This window comes from Myotis yumanensis, unplaced genomic scaffold, assembly GCF_028538775.1.
Source record: "Myotis yumanensis isolate MYYU_CA2020_CCGP unplaced genomic scaffold, mMyoYum1.0.hap1 SCAF_8, whole genome shotgun sequence".
NCBI classification, from domain to species: Eukaryota; Metazoa; Chordata; class Mammalia; order Chiroptera; family Vespertilionidae; genus Myotis; species Myotis yumanensis.
The window spans coordinates 26,064,279-26,080,097 of NW_027223759.1; the positions used below are offsets into that span (position 1 = coordinate 26,064,279).

Below are 15,819 nucleotides of genomic sequence, written 5' to 3' on the forward strand. Positions count from 1 at the left end.
CCCAACTTCTCCAACCAATTCAGTTAGTCTGGGTCAGGGCTCAGGAATCTGCACTTTAACATTCTAGAAATCTTTATATGTCTGTTTTAAAGGTGTATTGGTATTAGAATGTGATTAGAACAGGAAGCAGAGATGTTCTCTTGACTAGAAGGGAGTTCTGAGATTTCCAACCCTTAAGTAATGATCCTGAACCTTTTCTCTCTCCTTCTAACTTGGTTTAGTGTCTTTGTCACTAGCCATGCTGAACCCACAATGTAGGCTATTGAAGTTGGCTGTGTTTGTGCTCACATGCCAGTGACACAGGACATTAACAGTGAAATATCGATGCACAATTAACTATAAGGATAATCACTATTGCCTGTATGCCATTAATAAAAAACAGTACTTTTTTCTAGAGTTTTTAGTTCCATCTGGAAAGTGACATTTATAATGTGAACAGCAGCATTTTCAGATAGCATAACACAGACACCGAACATAGCACTCAATTTAATTTATTCACATTTAATTGCTTACATGCTGCACAGAGAGACTACAATAGCTGCTACACACATCAACATCAGCATTCAACAACACAAAGTAATCGCTTCCATTTTTTGGTCAGGTTTATTGACAAGTCCACTGACCTCACACCAAGTATTTTGTGTGTCTACTGGGCATCTTGCCAGAGCTCTTTTCAGGAGAGGACGCTGAACCTGTGAGGTGTTGGTGTTCCCAACTCTTGGGAACCAACTATTTCTTAAATTTTACCATTTCACACATCCTATTCCGTAATGGTATTTAGCTGATTTGTCATCTGATTTGGTGAGTATTTCAAAGAACTTGAATTTTTGGAATATGAAGCTATGTCCATGGGTAACAGGAAACTAACTGCCTTAATCTTTTCCCTAAAAAACAAACAAACAAAATAAGGGGAAGATAAATAAAACTTGTTAGTAGCTTTTATATAAAACATTTAGCATTTTTCCAAATCACCAACCAGTGCCTACAGTGTTAAAACTTCATTTTAAATATATCATACTAGATCTTTGTTTATTTGCTCATCAACAATTCAAGATTATATGTTGAAACTGGCCCTTTAATTAAGAATAGTGAAGGGTGTTGATAAAACTAAAATTTGAAACTATTGAGAGAGCGTCTTTAAGCCTGAAAATTATTAACTTGATGTTTAAAGTTGAATACCATGCTGTCTTAGGCAAAAGGTCTTTTCCCAGCCAAGCTATTTGGTTGAAAGGAAGCAGAAAATTGAGGCAATTATTTTATAATCCAGACCCATCTACAGTTATAGACTTTGAAGTAACTGAATATCCACCACATCTGGACAATAAAGGGGAGAGAACAGTGACGATAATGACCCTGAATTATGTGAGCAATTATCTTTTCATTTTGCCCGTTTCTCTTTTTCCCTCTAACAGTGCTATGTGGAATTTTGACATAAACCAGAGTAAACTTCTCCCAGGAATAAGTCTAAAGAATATTGTTTAAAATTACTGCCTTTTCCCCAATTTTGTTCTCTCTCCCTCTTTATCTCTTTATTAGATAAGGCTATAAATCCAGTGAATGACATTTAGTGGCCTGCAACTAGGGAAATATATCTGCTTCCTCCCTTGGGAGGGAGGCCAGTGGTTCCATTTATTAGGATCAACAAAATAATAACTGCTGCTACTTAGTAAGTATTTACTTCACTGTCTCATTTATTCTTCACAAAAGCAATAAGGTAACTGCTGTTGTGACTCCCTTTTTATAGAGGAGTAAACTGGCATAGGACAGACAAGGAACTTTTCCAAGACTGTGTTATTGGTTAATGATGGAGGTGGGGTTCGCGCTATGTGAGTGCAAATCTGCCTTCCTAACCATTTTTGTAATAGCAACAGAACAGAATATGTTTATTTTAATGTGTCTGGTTTCTTCTATCAGTAAAATGAATAACATAGCATTTGTAATATTAATTGTTTCCATGGACCCTTCCCCCTAATCTTTTTGACAGCCTGAGATATTTTTCTTAAATGAAGAAGAAAAATATTGGATTTCTATGGCAAAATTTAGGAAAGATTAAAATTCTACCTCTAGTTTTGGGAGAGCATTTGTTCTTCGAAATATTGACATTGGCATTATCTTATAAAATACTTCCTTGATATAATAGTGAGAAGCTCACAAGCAAATGAGGAATGATGCCTGACTGTTCAAAAAAGCTAGTTCAAACAAATTGGTCTCCATAAATTTTTTGGAAGTTATCATAAAGTAAGTAATTTTACCAAAAAAATCAGAGGAGTAATGTCATGACAAGTTACTTTGCCAGCTAGTCCTTGAGAAAGTAAAAGGCAAAATAAAAAAGGAGTAAAAAAAACAACACATGTTTAATTCCTACTCAACAGTTCTCTCTGTATCCACTGGATTTTATGCCAACCCAGCTGCTGATTTTCATTCATTACTGACTTTCTTGTTTTAACACAGTCCTAAAATTGGCTCAATCTTTCAAACTAAAGTAGATTCCAAATTAGAAATGGATTGTGTTCAAGTAGTTTATTTGTTGGCAGCTTGGAAGTTGGAAAATGTTTTGCTTCAGAAAAATAAATACATCATAAACATTGGGTAGGTTCCCAAACTATCATAGAAAATATGTACATGGAAATGGGAAAATTGATATTACTATATTTCTCAGTTAGCATTTTAGGTCTGTGAAAATGTAATGGTTTAAGTGCAAAAAATAAAACATTATAAAACAGGCGCTGTGCAATTTTAGACTATGTGGACATAAGCCTGGAAAGATAGCTATTAAAATCTAAATGATGGTTCTTCATATGTGGGAATATGGAAGATTTTCCTTTTTATACTGTTTACTTTGAATATTGCATTTATGCTTTATAATTTGTGATTTTTTTCAGTGAAGATTTTGTGCTTTTATGTAACTACAACTATATATGTATATATGTGTATATGTATGTATGTATACTATGTTTAGGCCAAGGGTAGATCTCCGCTTTTCTTCTTTTTCTGAAGACACAATAGTTGGGTTAGTATTTCTTATTTCTATATCCCACAGCTGCTCCATCAACAAATCTTATTGGCTCTACCTTCAAAACATATTCAGACACTAACACCCACGGTTACTACTCCTGGCTAAGAAATGATCACCTCGTTGCCTACATTACTTTTTTAGCCTTAAACTCTGTCTTCTTGATTTCTGTATTTTTTTCTATAGTCATTTCAAAACAGGGCTCCTGGTATGATCTTTTTTTTTTTTTATGAAAAGAGCATTATTATGTACCCCAAATCACTTGGAATAAATCTGAACTCATTGGAAGAAAGTGGAAGCCCACCTTATAATTTTCCTTCATTTCTCTTTCTCACTCCATTGCAGTCTCACCTGCCTCCTTGCCTTTCCTCATGCACGAGCCATGAACCTGCCCAGCTACCTTGCATTCTAAGTTCTCAAAGCCTAGAATGTTCTCCCCACGCCCAGTGCCTGAAATCCTCAAAACCCTCTCTGCTTTACTCAAATGATGAGGCATTTTCTAGCCATGATGTAAAAATTTCAATAGTGCTTACTCCTCTAACCCTTCTCTTTTCATTGTAATTGGTTTATTTTTCTCTTTAGTAGTACTTATCACCATTCAACATAATATACACTTTATGTATTTTCATGTTTATTGATTATCATGTTACAAAAGAAAAAGCCCACATAGGAAGGGATTTTTGACAGCTACCCCTGTGGTGGGTAGAGCCCAGGCCCCCTTTTTTCCTTTATTTTCCTCCTTCTACTCTTAGGAGACACATGTGCAGAGACTCCTGCTAAAGTGTCAGGGCCAAAGTGGGGGCTGGAAGATAGGAATGCCGATTGTGGGGGAGGGAGGTCATGCTCTAGCAGAGTAGAGCAGATAAATAATCTTGATGGTGGAAATCTTGTTCTGAAAGAGCCCTTGGCTCTACCCACTACAGGGACCACTGGCCAGCTGTCCTCTTTAACTCTCAGCCTGTCTCTCCAATATTTTCTCAATGCCCGCAGTTCTCAGGCTGCTTCTAATTCCTAAATGCCAATTCATGTATTTTGCATTATAGGTTAGTTTTCTGTTTGTCTCTAGGTCATTTTGGGTTATGCCAAAAGGGGCCTTTTTATGCCACAAAAAGCCCATTAAGGCATCTTTCTCCAAAAGAATAGTTATCTCTGAGAGAGGAATTCTGCATTCAGCTCCCAGAGTAATTGTGTCTTCTCCCCAAGACACTTGTTACTATAGGGGTCAGTTCACTTATGTGGATTTGTTGCTGCATGAAAGTTTCAAGCACAATGTTTTATTTTTGCTGACTCGTATATTGCTAGTTCCTAGCTCAGAGTTTGATCATTAATCATGTTTGATGAGCCTTAGCCATTTTGGCTCAGTGGATAGAGCGTCGGCCTGCAGACTGAAGGGTTCTGGGTTCGATTCCAGTCAAGGGCACGTATCGCAGTTGCAGGTATCTCCCTGGCCTGGGCCCTGGTCGGGGCATGTGCGTGAAGCAACCAATCGATGTGTTTCTCTCTGTCTTTCCCTCTCTCTTCCACTCTCTCTAAAAATCAATGGAAAAATATCCTCAGGTGAGGATTGATACAAAATGTTTGGTAAGTGAAGACTGTTTCCACTTACTAGAGGCCTCTCTAGAGAGTGCCATTTGACCTCAAATAAATGTGTTCCTTTTGATTTCTGAAATGACAACCTAAGATGGAAACTATTTTGGCCTACTGGCCTACTTGGTATTATTTCCCTTCCTAGATATGATCTTGCTCACCCAGGAGAATGTCTCAGTAGCCATCACAGCAGGCACCTGAAAACTAGCTTAGGAAAGATTGGACCTTACCTGCCACTGGGAACGTACTCAGGAAAGGCTCTGTGGCTGGAACTCTTGCTGGTAAAAGAACCTTCTGCAAATGCTTTTTCTTCATTGTCTTGTTTCTTGATTGAAGAACATGTCAGTGGTTTAAGCATTCCCTGAGCTTCTAGAATTCTACTACTTGGATGTCTTTTCCCAGGTTTCCAAGGATCATTTGCAGCAAATGAATGGACTGGTGAGGAAATGGAATAGCGTCTAACAATCATGACATTGTCTGTACAGAAGACACAAAATTTAAGCTTAAAAATTCGACCTTCAATGATGCCTGGAAATGGAAAATTATGTTGCTAGTACTTTATTGAAACTAAGCAATATTATTATTTTTTATTTTCTTTTTGCACAAGAGACATCCATTCACTGATTCATTTTGCAAAGAGTTGAGTGCCAACCATGTGCCAGACACTTTTTTAAAAAGATAGGTATGTGGTAGTAAACAAGACAGAATTCTTGCCTGCCTAGAGCTTATCCTCTTGTGTGGCAAACAGACAGTTCACAAACATAACATTCAGATAGATTCTAGAAAAACAAATAAGGCTTCTGAGAACAAGGGGATAGAAACAGAGGAGGGAGGGTGTCTGCAGGGTCTTTAAATAGTGTAGTCAGGTTAAAACTTTTAGGGAACACAGCATTTGAACTAAGACTTTGACATATAGAGATACTAAAACTTTAAGTGGGAAGAACATGGATCTTCTAGAGATTCTAATTCCGGATGGCTTTCTCAGTCCTAATTCTAGAAGACTCTACTCACCCTTAGCCCCTCGCCTGAGTGGCCACAAATAATTGAACAGGCTGCTGCTAATTGGCCTATAATTATGTGTCTTGGCTTTAGTTGGAACAATCATTATAAGGAAGCATGTTGAATGAGAGATGAAAGCAAAGAAGACGCGTGGAAAGAAACAAACATGCTTTTTGTGAAAAACTGGAGAGCTACTGAGAGAGACAGAGAGATTTGTGGCCTTAGTTTCTGAGGGCTTCCAATTCCATTTCTGTCCATAAGTATCTTCCAACAAGTTCTTTTCTTGAGGTAAATCAAGTCGTCTAGAACCTTTCCTTGTAACTAAAGCAGCTTGGTTAAAAGAACTGCATTTCCAGGAGTCTTGTTTTGTCTGAACCTCAGCTCGAGCACTGTGCTAACTGACCCAGAGCCTGTGATTCAATCTCTACTTAGACATGTAGTTATACCCCTGAGGCCAATGACACTGACCTCATTGGTTGGGTTTCATTTTCGGGAGCACAAGTAATACATTCTTGTTGAATCTTTATGATTTCTTGCCACCACTTTGCCATTAACTAGCATGGAAGTGTAAGTAAGCCCTGCCTTATGTTTATGCTTTGAGAGTTTCAAAAACATTATTATTTTTTAATTTATGTTTGATGCCCATGTCTGCAGAACACAGACAGAAAATTATTATGGCCATTGCAAAAAGTGAAGCTGCCATGGCTTTCTATAGTGTGGAAGAGTAGAAGATCAAATTTTAGGCAGGAGTCCAGGGAAAATTTAAGTTCAAATCTATCTGAGATGATTAAATCCAAATACTGCTCATAAATGATCTTGAAATACTTTTCTTTAGCTATGCTATAGAGCTTCCATAATTATCTAAAAACAGGCTTCTGACTATTGACAAATACAAATGTTTCTGTTTAAAAGGATTATGAAACAATCTCTTTATACCAAGTGGTAAAAAAACACAACAGAGGAAATTATGCTGATGATAGTCAACTTATGTTTATCCTTACATACACTCCAGCTTGACTGATTAGCAAATAGGCTCTTTGTTCATCTCCCTGGGTCACAATAGTCTGTATCCTTTAGTTTCTTGTCAATAAGATGGAAAATATATTCAACACACAATGGCAGTCATTAGCACAATTTTAAAGATCAATGTCAAGTGCAGTTTTTTTGCAGTAAAGGATATGAGTAGATTGAAGAGAATCAGAGGTCCAGCAATGATGAGGGTTCCCTGTAAAGAGAGTTTCTTTTATCTTCTTTTGTAGCAAATTATCTCTTTTTTTTTATTGCTTAAAGTATTACAAAGGGTATTACATATGTGTCCTTTTTTTTCCCCTGCCCTTGACAATCCCCTGGCCTCCCCTACCCCCCAGTGTCTTATGTCCATTGGTTATGCTTATATGCATGCATACAAGTCCTTCGGTTGATCTCTTACCCCCCACCCTCCTGCCCCCCAACCCTCCCCGGCCTTCCTGCTGCAGTTTGACAATCTGTATGAGGCAGTTCTGCCTCTGTATCTATTATTGTTCAAAAGTTTATAATGGTCTCTATTATCCATGAATGAGTGAGATCATGTGGTATTTTTTCCTTCATTGACTGGCTTATTTCACTTAGCATAATGCTCTCCAGTTCCATCCATGCCGTTGCAAATGGTAAGAGTTCCTTCTTTTTTACAGCAGCATAGTATTCCATCGTGTAGATGTACCGCACAAATTATCTCTTTACTAATAGTCCCAAAGTGAGGTTGCCCAGGGCAGGAGGGGTGAGAGAAACATCCCTGAAAGTGCTGGTTGAATTTCATACCTACCAAAGGGTTATACACATTATAGGTGTTTTCATGATTATTTAACAAAGATTCATTCTGAGCCTGTGCTCTGTATTCATCTATATATATAAAAGCCTAAGTGACCGTTTGGCCATTCAACTGTTTGACTCTCTGTTCGACTGGTCATATGACGTGCACTGACCACCAGGGGGCAGACGCTCAATGCAGGAGCTGCCCCCTGGCAATCAGTGCACTCCCATAGCAGGAGCACTGCTCAGCTGACCAATGGGTACCAGGCGAGTGCAGCTGTGGCAGCATGAGCCTCTCCCATAGACACTCCCCCTGCTTGCCCCTCCCCTATGCAGACCTGGACTGGGATCAGGACCCCCATTGGGACTGACTGGGTACTGGCCTTGGCGCTTCTCGGTCATGGGTGCACTGGTATCGCCCTAGGATGGGTGAGCAGATACGGCAGCAGAGGGGCAGCAAGCCTACTGAGCAGTGGCAGCAGGTGCAGTAGGGCCAGGATGAGCGGGAGTGGCATGGTGCCGGCCTGGGGTCAGGCTCCTTCCCAGCCACCTGCTGCTTTGTTCACTACTACATCCCTCGGGGGATATTGGACTGCTGGTTTTGGCCAGATCCCCGCAGGCCACGCTGAGGGACCCCACCGGTGCACGAATCCATGCACTGGGCCTCTAGTATATATATATTTCACCAAGCAGCTGTGCCCCAGGGCTGTAGCATAGCTCTGTGTCCTCAGTTGAGTGATGGGAAATAGACTTTCCCTGCTCATCAAATCTCATTTTGTCTCACTACACACATCATAGAACAAACAGAAGACCTTTTCAGTTTCAAGTGATTTGCTTCCAGGTCCTCTTTAATTGTTTCCTTTCTTAAAGTAAGACTCACACTTGTGATTTCACCTTATCCCTTCTCAAAGAATAGGTTTATGTTATTCTCTTTTCAAAAGAGAATTGTCCATGTTGCTTGATCTCTCTGGGTCTTATATCGACAACTGTAAAATAAGGGGATGACCTCTAAAGACCCTTTCCAGTATCAAATTTCTATGATTCAGTTATAAGTATGAATTTTGACTAATGTTGGAAATATCTTATTAAAAATTTATACTCAAGTATCATCCTAGAGAGAGACTTCTCTAACAGAGAAAAGCAGCTGGTAAGTATGGCATGTCTCATTGCCAAGTTGTTCTAAATGGCATTGCCCAAAGCCTTTGGCAGATGGCATTAAGACAGCATTGAATATTTAATTATGCATATCAATTTTATTTGAATACTAGAGGCCCCATGCATGAAAATTCATGCACTCGAAGTGGGGAGGGTCCCTCAGCCCAGCCTGTGCCCTCTCACAATCCGGGACCCCTCAGGTGATGTCCACTTGCCAGCTTAAGCTCACTCCCTGGGGGATCGGGCCTAAGCTGTTAGTCAGACATCCCTCTGGCAGCCCAGGAGCCCTCGGGGGATGCCCTAAGCCTCAGTTGGACATCCTTAGCCCTGCGGAGGAGGCGGGAGGGGCTCCCACCACCACTGCTGTGCTCGCAGCTGTCAGCTTGGTTTGTGGCTGAGCAGAGCTCCCCTTGTGGGAGTGCACTGACCAATAGGGGGCAGCTCCTGCATTGAGTGTCTGCCCCCTGGTGGTCAGTGTGTGTCATAGTGACCGTTCCTTCCACAGTTAGGGTCAATTTGCATATTACCCTTTTATTATATAGGATTCTGTGTGCAGGCAAGCACTGACAATTTAAATGTAGGATGTATTTTCTTGCTCTGCTGATTTCTGACTTCATGTATAGTCTTCACAGTCAAAATTATTCCCAGTAAAAGATGAGAGATTTTATTTTTAGAATATTTTAGATATTGACCCTGCATCTTGAAGTCTTCAACTTGTATAGTAGGTTGAATTATGTAAAACATGGATAAACAACAATATCTGCCAATTATTGTGTGTTTGTCAGATGCTATACTAAGCATGTGGTCTATTATTGCAGTTAATCCTCACAACCATGTGACATAGGCACTATAACATTATCTCATTTTATTTTTAAGTTATAGTTGACATTTAATATTATTTTGTATGAGTTTCAGGTGTACAGCATGGTGATTAGACAATTATATAATTTATGAAGTGATCCCCCTGATAATTCAAGTGCCTACCTGTCACCATAAATAGTTATTAAGATATTATTGGCTATATTACCTGTACTGTACTTTACATCCCTGTGACTACTGTATTTTGTAATTATCAATTTGCACTTCTTAATCCCTTCACCTTTTTCACCCAGCTTCCCAACCCCCTTCCCTTCTGGCAACTATTAGTCTGTTCTCTGTATTTATAAGTCTATTTCTATTTTGGTTATTCATTTATTTTGTTCTTTAGATTCCATATATAAGTAAAATCTTAGGATATTTGTCTTTCTCTGTCTGACTTATTTCACTGAGCATAATACCCTCTAGGTCCATCCATGTTTTTTCAAATGGTAAGACTTCATTTTTTTTATGGCCAAGTAATATTTCATTGTACATATGTACCACAACTTTTTTATCCACTCATCTATTGATGTGCACTTGGGTTGCTTCAATATCTTGGCTACTGTAAATATCACTGCAATGAACATAGGGTGTATACATATCTTTTAGAATTAGAGTTTTGTTTTTTTTATGATATATACTCAGAAGTAGAATTGCTGGGATATAAGGTAGTTTTTTAAAAATGTTTTGAGGAAACTCCATATTGTCTTCCACAGTGACTGTACCAATTTTCATCTCTATCAACAGTGCACAAGGGTTTCTTTTCCTCCACATTCATGCCAACACTTGTTGTTTGTTGATTTATTAGTACTATAACATTTTCAAATGAAGAAAATGAAGATTAAAGATGAGTCAAGTGGCCAGTGAGTGACCAATCATTGGTAACCATATTTGTCTGACTGATATTCATACATTTAACTGTTGTGCAATAGCATTCAAGCTTAGTAAGTGAGCATGCTTCTTGACATATACCCACTCAGTGTTCTATTATGTAGCATTTAAATGCTTGAAGTAAAAAACACATTGTTTTTAACATGACTGAACCTCACCAACCTGTCATTCTTATTTTTCCAGGAATACATGAAAATAGTTTTAATGTTGCCAAAATATGTTGCTTAAAGATGCTAAAGAAACGTTTGCCTCGGGATTCAAAGTTCATCTACCAGTAGAAAAAGGGTGAAACTTGCCACTGTAAACACCAAATTATGCAGTTATTTGAGAGGCACAATAAACCTACTGTTTAGGAGATATTTGCAAAGATGGGCACAGCCCAGAAGAGCTTTACCTTGGTGTTGCTGCGCATCTGGTTCTGAATCAGTGGAAATAACATTGTGAAGTGTTGCTGGAGATTGTCCAGGCACTTTTATTAGGTTACCAATGTCTGTGACTTCCTCTTCCCTTTCATCCTCTGAATGTCCCCCTGAGCCTGGGGTTCTCTGACTGTTTGAGGTCAGTTTCATCCGGAGGGCTTGATTCTCTTTCTCCAGCTTGTTGATCTCTGCCCGCATTTCCTGGATGACTCTTATGAGCTGAACGTTAGCTTCCATGGCCTCTTCTCTGGTTGCTCTGGTTTGCTTCTCTGGGGAGACAGGTCAACTTTTGCTCACCAGCCAAATGCTCAATCTACTCAGTGGGACAGGCTGATCCCACCCATAAACCTTCCTGAACAATAGATGTCATTCTTCTCTGGGCCATCTTTCAGCGCCTGGGGCATCGGGCTGCCAAGGAAGGTAAAGGATTTCCATGACTTATTCATTCTGGGTTTTATTTTTCAGAAAAGAGCTTTGCTTTGTATTTTACATTTCATATCAATCCACAGTTCTAGAATATTGCTTTGTGTCTGAAGAGAAGAGAATGCTCCAAAATGTCCAGTGAGGAACAGGGTTTCTTGTTTCTGTCATGAACTTGCCATCCTGCCAGCCACTCAGTTTTTTTCTCTGCTGCTCTTTCTGAGGTCAGATGTTTCATTGAATCACCAACTGTCACCAGTACATTAAGACTGGAACATAAGAATTATGCCTTATCTTCTCTATAAAATATGTTATAATTCTGTACTTTTTGGGTAAATTATTCATATGACACCAGTTGATTAAGGGTAACAGTAATCATAGGGGGTCATATAAATTGCAGTGAGATTATTTAAATAAAATGCTTATAATTATATTTAAATATCTCAAGATAAGGACAAGTAAGGTATAATAACTTTTCAGTAAGTTTGCTATCTTTTGGTTTTAAGAGTGTTTGGCTGGACAAAGGCTGCCCAAGGATATTTTGGGAATGTAAGAAAATACAGGTTTAATATTAATCTTGAATGAGAAAGACATAAACTAGTTAACAGCTTTCATTACCTATTTCCTAAAGAGAATTCTTTGTTGGGAATGAGAAGTATGAATCTTATATTGTATACTAGAGGCCCAGTGCATGGATTTGTGCATCAGTAGGTTCCCTTGGCCTGGCCTGCGGGGATCAGGCAGAAACTAGCTCTCTGACATCCCCCGAGGGGTCCCATGTTATGAGAGGGCAGTTCTCGGGTGATGCACCCTGGAATTGGGCTCCCTCCTCTCTGGTTCTGGGTGCATCACCTGAGAACCACAGCTGCCAAGTCACTGCAGCTCAGCAGCTCCTGCGTTGAACATCTGCCCCCTGGTGGTCAGTGTGCATCATGGTTGCCGGTTAGAGTGTCTGCCCCCTGGTGGTCATTGGGCTTCATTGTTACTGGTCAGATGGTTGGATGGTTGCTTAGGCTTTTATATATATAGATGCTCAGAGAGAAGTATCTGTTTGGATATTCAATTAATGTTTAAATATAAATGTTCTTTTGCAATAGAGTAAAAATGATTAGAACATTTTTCATGGTGATAGTTTTCTAAGTATATTGATGTTTTTGCCTTTCTTAATGAATATTTGTTGATTGATCAAAGCTGCAGGTGGAAGAAATGGTTGGAGAAAGTATTCCATTTTTAGTCATATAAATTTATTTCATATATTTAAATTTTAGCGTGTGCTTACTAAAAAGTGAGTCTAAAAGTAATTAGGTGCTTTTGATATACAGTTGACCCTTGAAAATACTGGTTTGAGCTGTGTGGGTCCACTTATATGTGGATTTTTTTCATAAATACCTCTATTGTTTTCCATTCATGGTTTGGAGCCCATGGATGCAGAGGGCCAATTGTATGTATTTATCTAGCCCATTTTATAGGGAACACTTGAGCACACACAGATACATTTGCTTGGGACTTTTTGACTTTTGATGAAGTCAAATGGCCAGTGAGAACTGGATTATTTTTTACCAATCTAGTTTTAGTCTTTAATAGTTGTCTTAATAACTTTAAAACTCGACACTCGACATATAAGTGAAAGCTGCTTAGAATTAGTAAAATTTTACGTAAATGATGGTGTTTGTAATATATTTTTAAAGATGTGAATATCTTATACAAAGGAATAGGCTGGGCTCAGAGAGCCCTGCTGTGGGAAGTGGCTGGTTCAGTGGAGTAGACAGTATTGGGTCAGATGAGAATGAGGGAGAAATGTTGACTGGGAGTCCCATCTGGCAAGTAATTTCAGCCCCTGAAGTTCATGGCAATAGCTGACAGGTAATTCAAGCAAGAAACTGGTTTGGAGATCTAGACCAAAGGATAGTAGAGCAGGTAGTTGTTGGTTTGCAGATGAGGTATGGCCATTTCCACCATGACTCTCTGATGAAGATTTGGGCCTTTATCTTAAACTAGCAAAATCAAGACTGTGGGCTCTCTTTATAGAGCAGGGGTCTTCAGACCACTCAGCATCCACTGGGAGTGCTTGCTTAAGAAGTAGGTCTTGGGATCAACCCTAGACCTGTTTTGACTCTTGCAGTGAATTGGTGAATCACATGGTAAGAAGCTCCTTAGGTTGTTCTTATGCATATTAAAGTTTTACAATAATTATTCCAAAGTAGTACTGTCCAGCAGAAGTATAATGTAAGCCTTATAATACAATTACAAATTTTCTAGTAGTCACATTAAAAAGTAAGAGAAACATATTGAATTAATTTTCATATTTTATTTAACACAGTATACCCAGAATATTACCATTTCTATATGCAAGTAAATATAAAAATTGCAAATGAGATATTCTACAGTTTTTCCCATGTTAACCTTTAAAATCCAGTGTGCATTTTATACTTAGAACCCATCACAATTCAGACACCAAATTTTCATTGGAAATACTTGATCTGTATTTAGATTTCATAAAATGGACAGTTGAAAACATGGATTTGCATGCTTAGTGATTGCAAACATACTTAAATGCACTTGGATATTAGTCCTCTACATGGCAGCTTCCAGTGACCCTCCGGCTCAACAGGAGTAGAAGGTAGTGAGCACAGAGATCTTCAAGGTCTTATGTGATCCTGTCTTTGGCTCCGTTCTTATTTCATATGCTCCACTTCCCCTTGCTCCACCACTCTGCTCTGCCCCAGTTACACTGGTTTCCTCAATTCTTTACACACCTCAGGCACATTCCTGCTTTAGGACCCTGGTCCTGGTTCCCCTGTGATGGAGTGTTTTTGCCCCTGATGTCCACATAGCTACTTCCCTCATCATCTCTATCAGGTAGCGAGTAAGCCTCCTGCCTCCAGCCTCCAGCAGGAGTTGGCACTGTGGTGACAGAGTAGGTCTTTGGCTTTTCCTACATCTGAGGGCAAAATTTTAAAACAGGAGATTGCATTAGCTTCCTAGATAACAGAGAGCTGGTGCCAAATGCCTTCCTTTGATCTGCTTCAAATAAATGGTGACACAGCATGTCCTTTTTCTGGACAAAAAAAAATCATCCCTTGCTTGAATATGCTGTGTAGGGTTGACATGTTGCTTCTTTATCTGTCAGAACCTTCAGTTTTGGTCAGTGACAGAGGACGAGCAACATTAGATTAGAACTCAGGGATTTGACTGCATCATCGTCACTTAAACACATGTCCTTCTGGGTGAAGCTACCCAACTCCTTATCCTCTATGACATAATAGAAAAATGTCATTTACTTGGAATCTTCCCTCTCACTTTTCAAGTAGGCATACATCCTGCTGTTATAAATTATTTAAACAATGGCTGAAAACTTCTATTTTTGCAGCATTTGCTGAGAATTCACTTTGACCTTGAGCTTGATATGTAGCTATTGTCAGAGTGATTTCCCAGGTGACTGGAAGCATCTGGTGTTGCAAGGAACCCAAAGTCAGGAGCAGATTTGACAGTCTGCCAATTCACCATTGTTTTGACATCTGAGTACCACACAGTGGCAGAGCAGGCACATGAGAAGGAAGGAGCAGATAAGTTTTTTATGGGAACAGCATCCTGTGAGAGGAATAATTAAAGGTGCCATAGGTCAACTCATATGAAAGAAATTAGCCTCTTCCCTGTGCAGTCACATGTGAGATGATCTTGGTTTGGCTAGCTTTGTATGCAAGAAGAGACTTTCATGGAGACAGGTATGGAAAGGAATGTCCACCATCTGATAGGCTACCACTGCCCGAGGTGAGTTTCCAATGAGAATAAGAATTTCAAAGACTCTTTAAGATTGGCATGTGTGCAAAAAAAAAAAAAAAAATTGCACTGATATAATGGACAAGAAGATCCTGGATCCTAAGTTTCTAACTTCTGCTCTGTCACTAATTCATTGAATCATACTCATAAAATATGGGCATCGAAGAATGATAAATTAAATGAATGAAGATACTGACTTCAGCATCTACTCAGCTCCAGGCACTTGACCTGAAGGAATGCAGGCCTATTCTTTCCAGTTCCTTAGACTTTCCAAAAGACCTAACATTATTAACTTTCTTATTTGCTGATTGTTATTTAGAATTTAGTTTTGAACAACAGGTTTTGTTTTTTGCAGTCATCGGATTATTAAATTTAACAATATACTTTGACTGTTTCTGTGATTACCCTGTCTTTCCCCATGGGTTCATCTTTCTTCTTGTTTTAGTGCATTCTTTTTTACCCGTTCTTTTAATGAAGGTAGGTGGGAATATAAACTATGCTTGTATAAATAGACAGGCTTTTATTTTGTCCTTACTTGTGAATGAGGGTTTAACTAAATATAAGATTCTATAACATCTATAAGGGCTCATGAAAATTCCCAGCCATCATTGTAAATCATTGACTTTTCTTTTCTTTCTTAATTTAAATTCTTTATTGTTGAGAGTATTACATATGTCTCCCCCCCCTCCCCCCCCCCCCATTGATCTCTCCCCGGCTGCTCCTACCCCCCAGCACATGCCTTCACCCCTCTACTGTCTGTGTCCATTGGTTATGCTTATATGCATGCATACAAGTCCTTTGGTTGACCTCTTACTCCTCCCCTCCCACCCTCCTTTCCTTCCCTCTGAGGTTTGATTATCTGTTTCTATGTCTCTGGATCTCTTTTTGTTCATCAGTTTATGTTGTTCA

At 39.1% G+C, this 15,819-nt stretch overlaps 1 protein-coding gene across 1 annotated transcript; it reads right to left on the minus strand.

Moving 5' to 3' along the window:
- Window positions 1–760: 760 nt before the first annotated feature.
- CCDC195 (coiled-coil domain containing 195) lies at window positions 761–10,947 on the minus strand. The gene is made up of 3 exons (XM_070423335.1): window positions 10,686–10,947; window positions 4,831–5,077; window positions 761–884 (listed from the first exon to the last, which is right to left on the minus strand). The coding sequence occupies exons 1-3, from the start codon at window positions 10,945–10,947 to the stop codon at window positions 761–763; spliced, it is 633 nt and encodes a 210-aa protein (XP_070279436.1).
- Window positions 10,948–15,819: the final 4,872 nt, after the last annotated feature.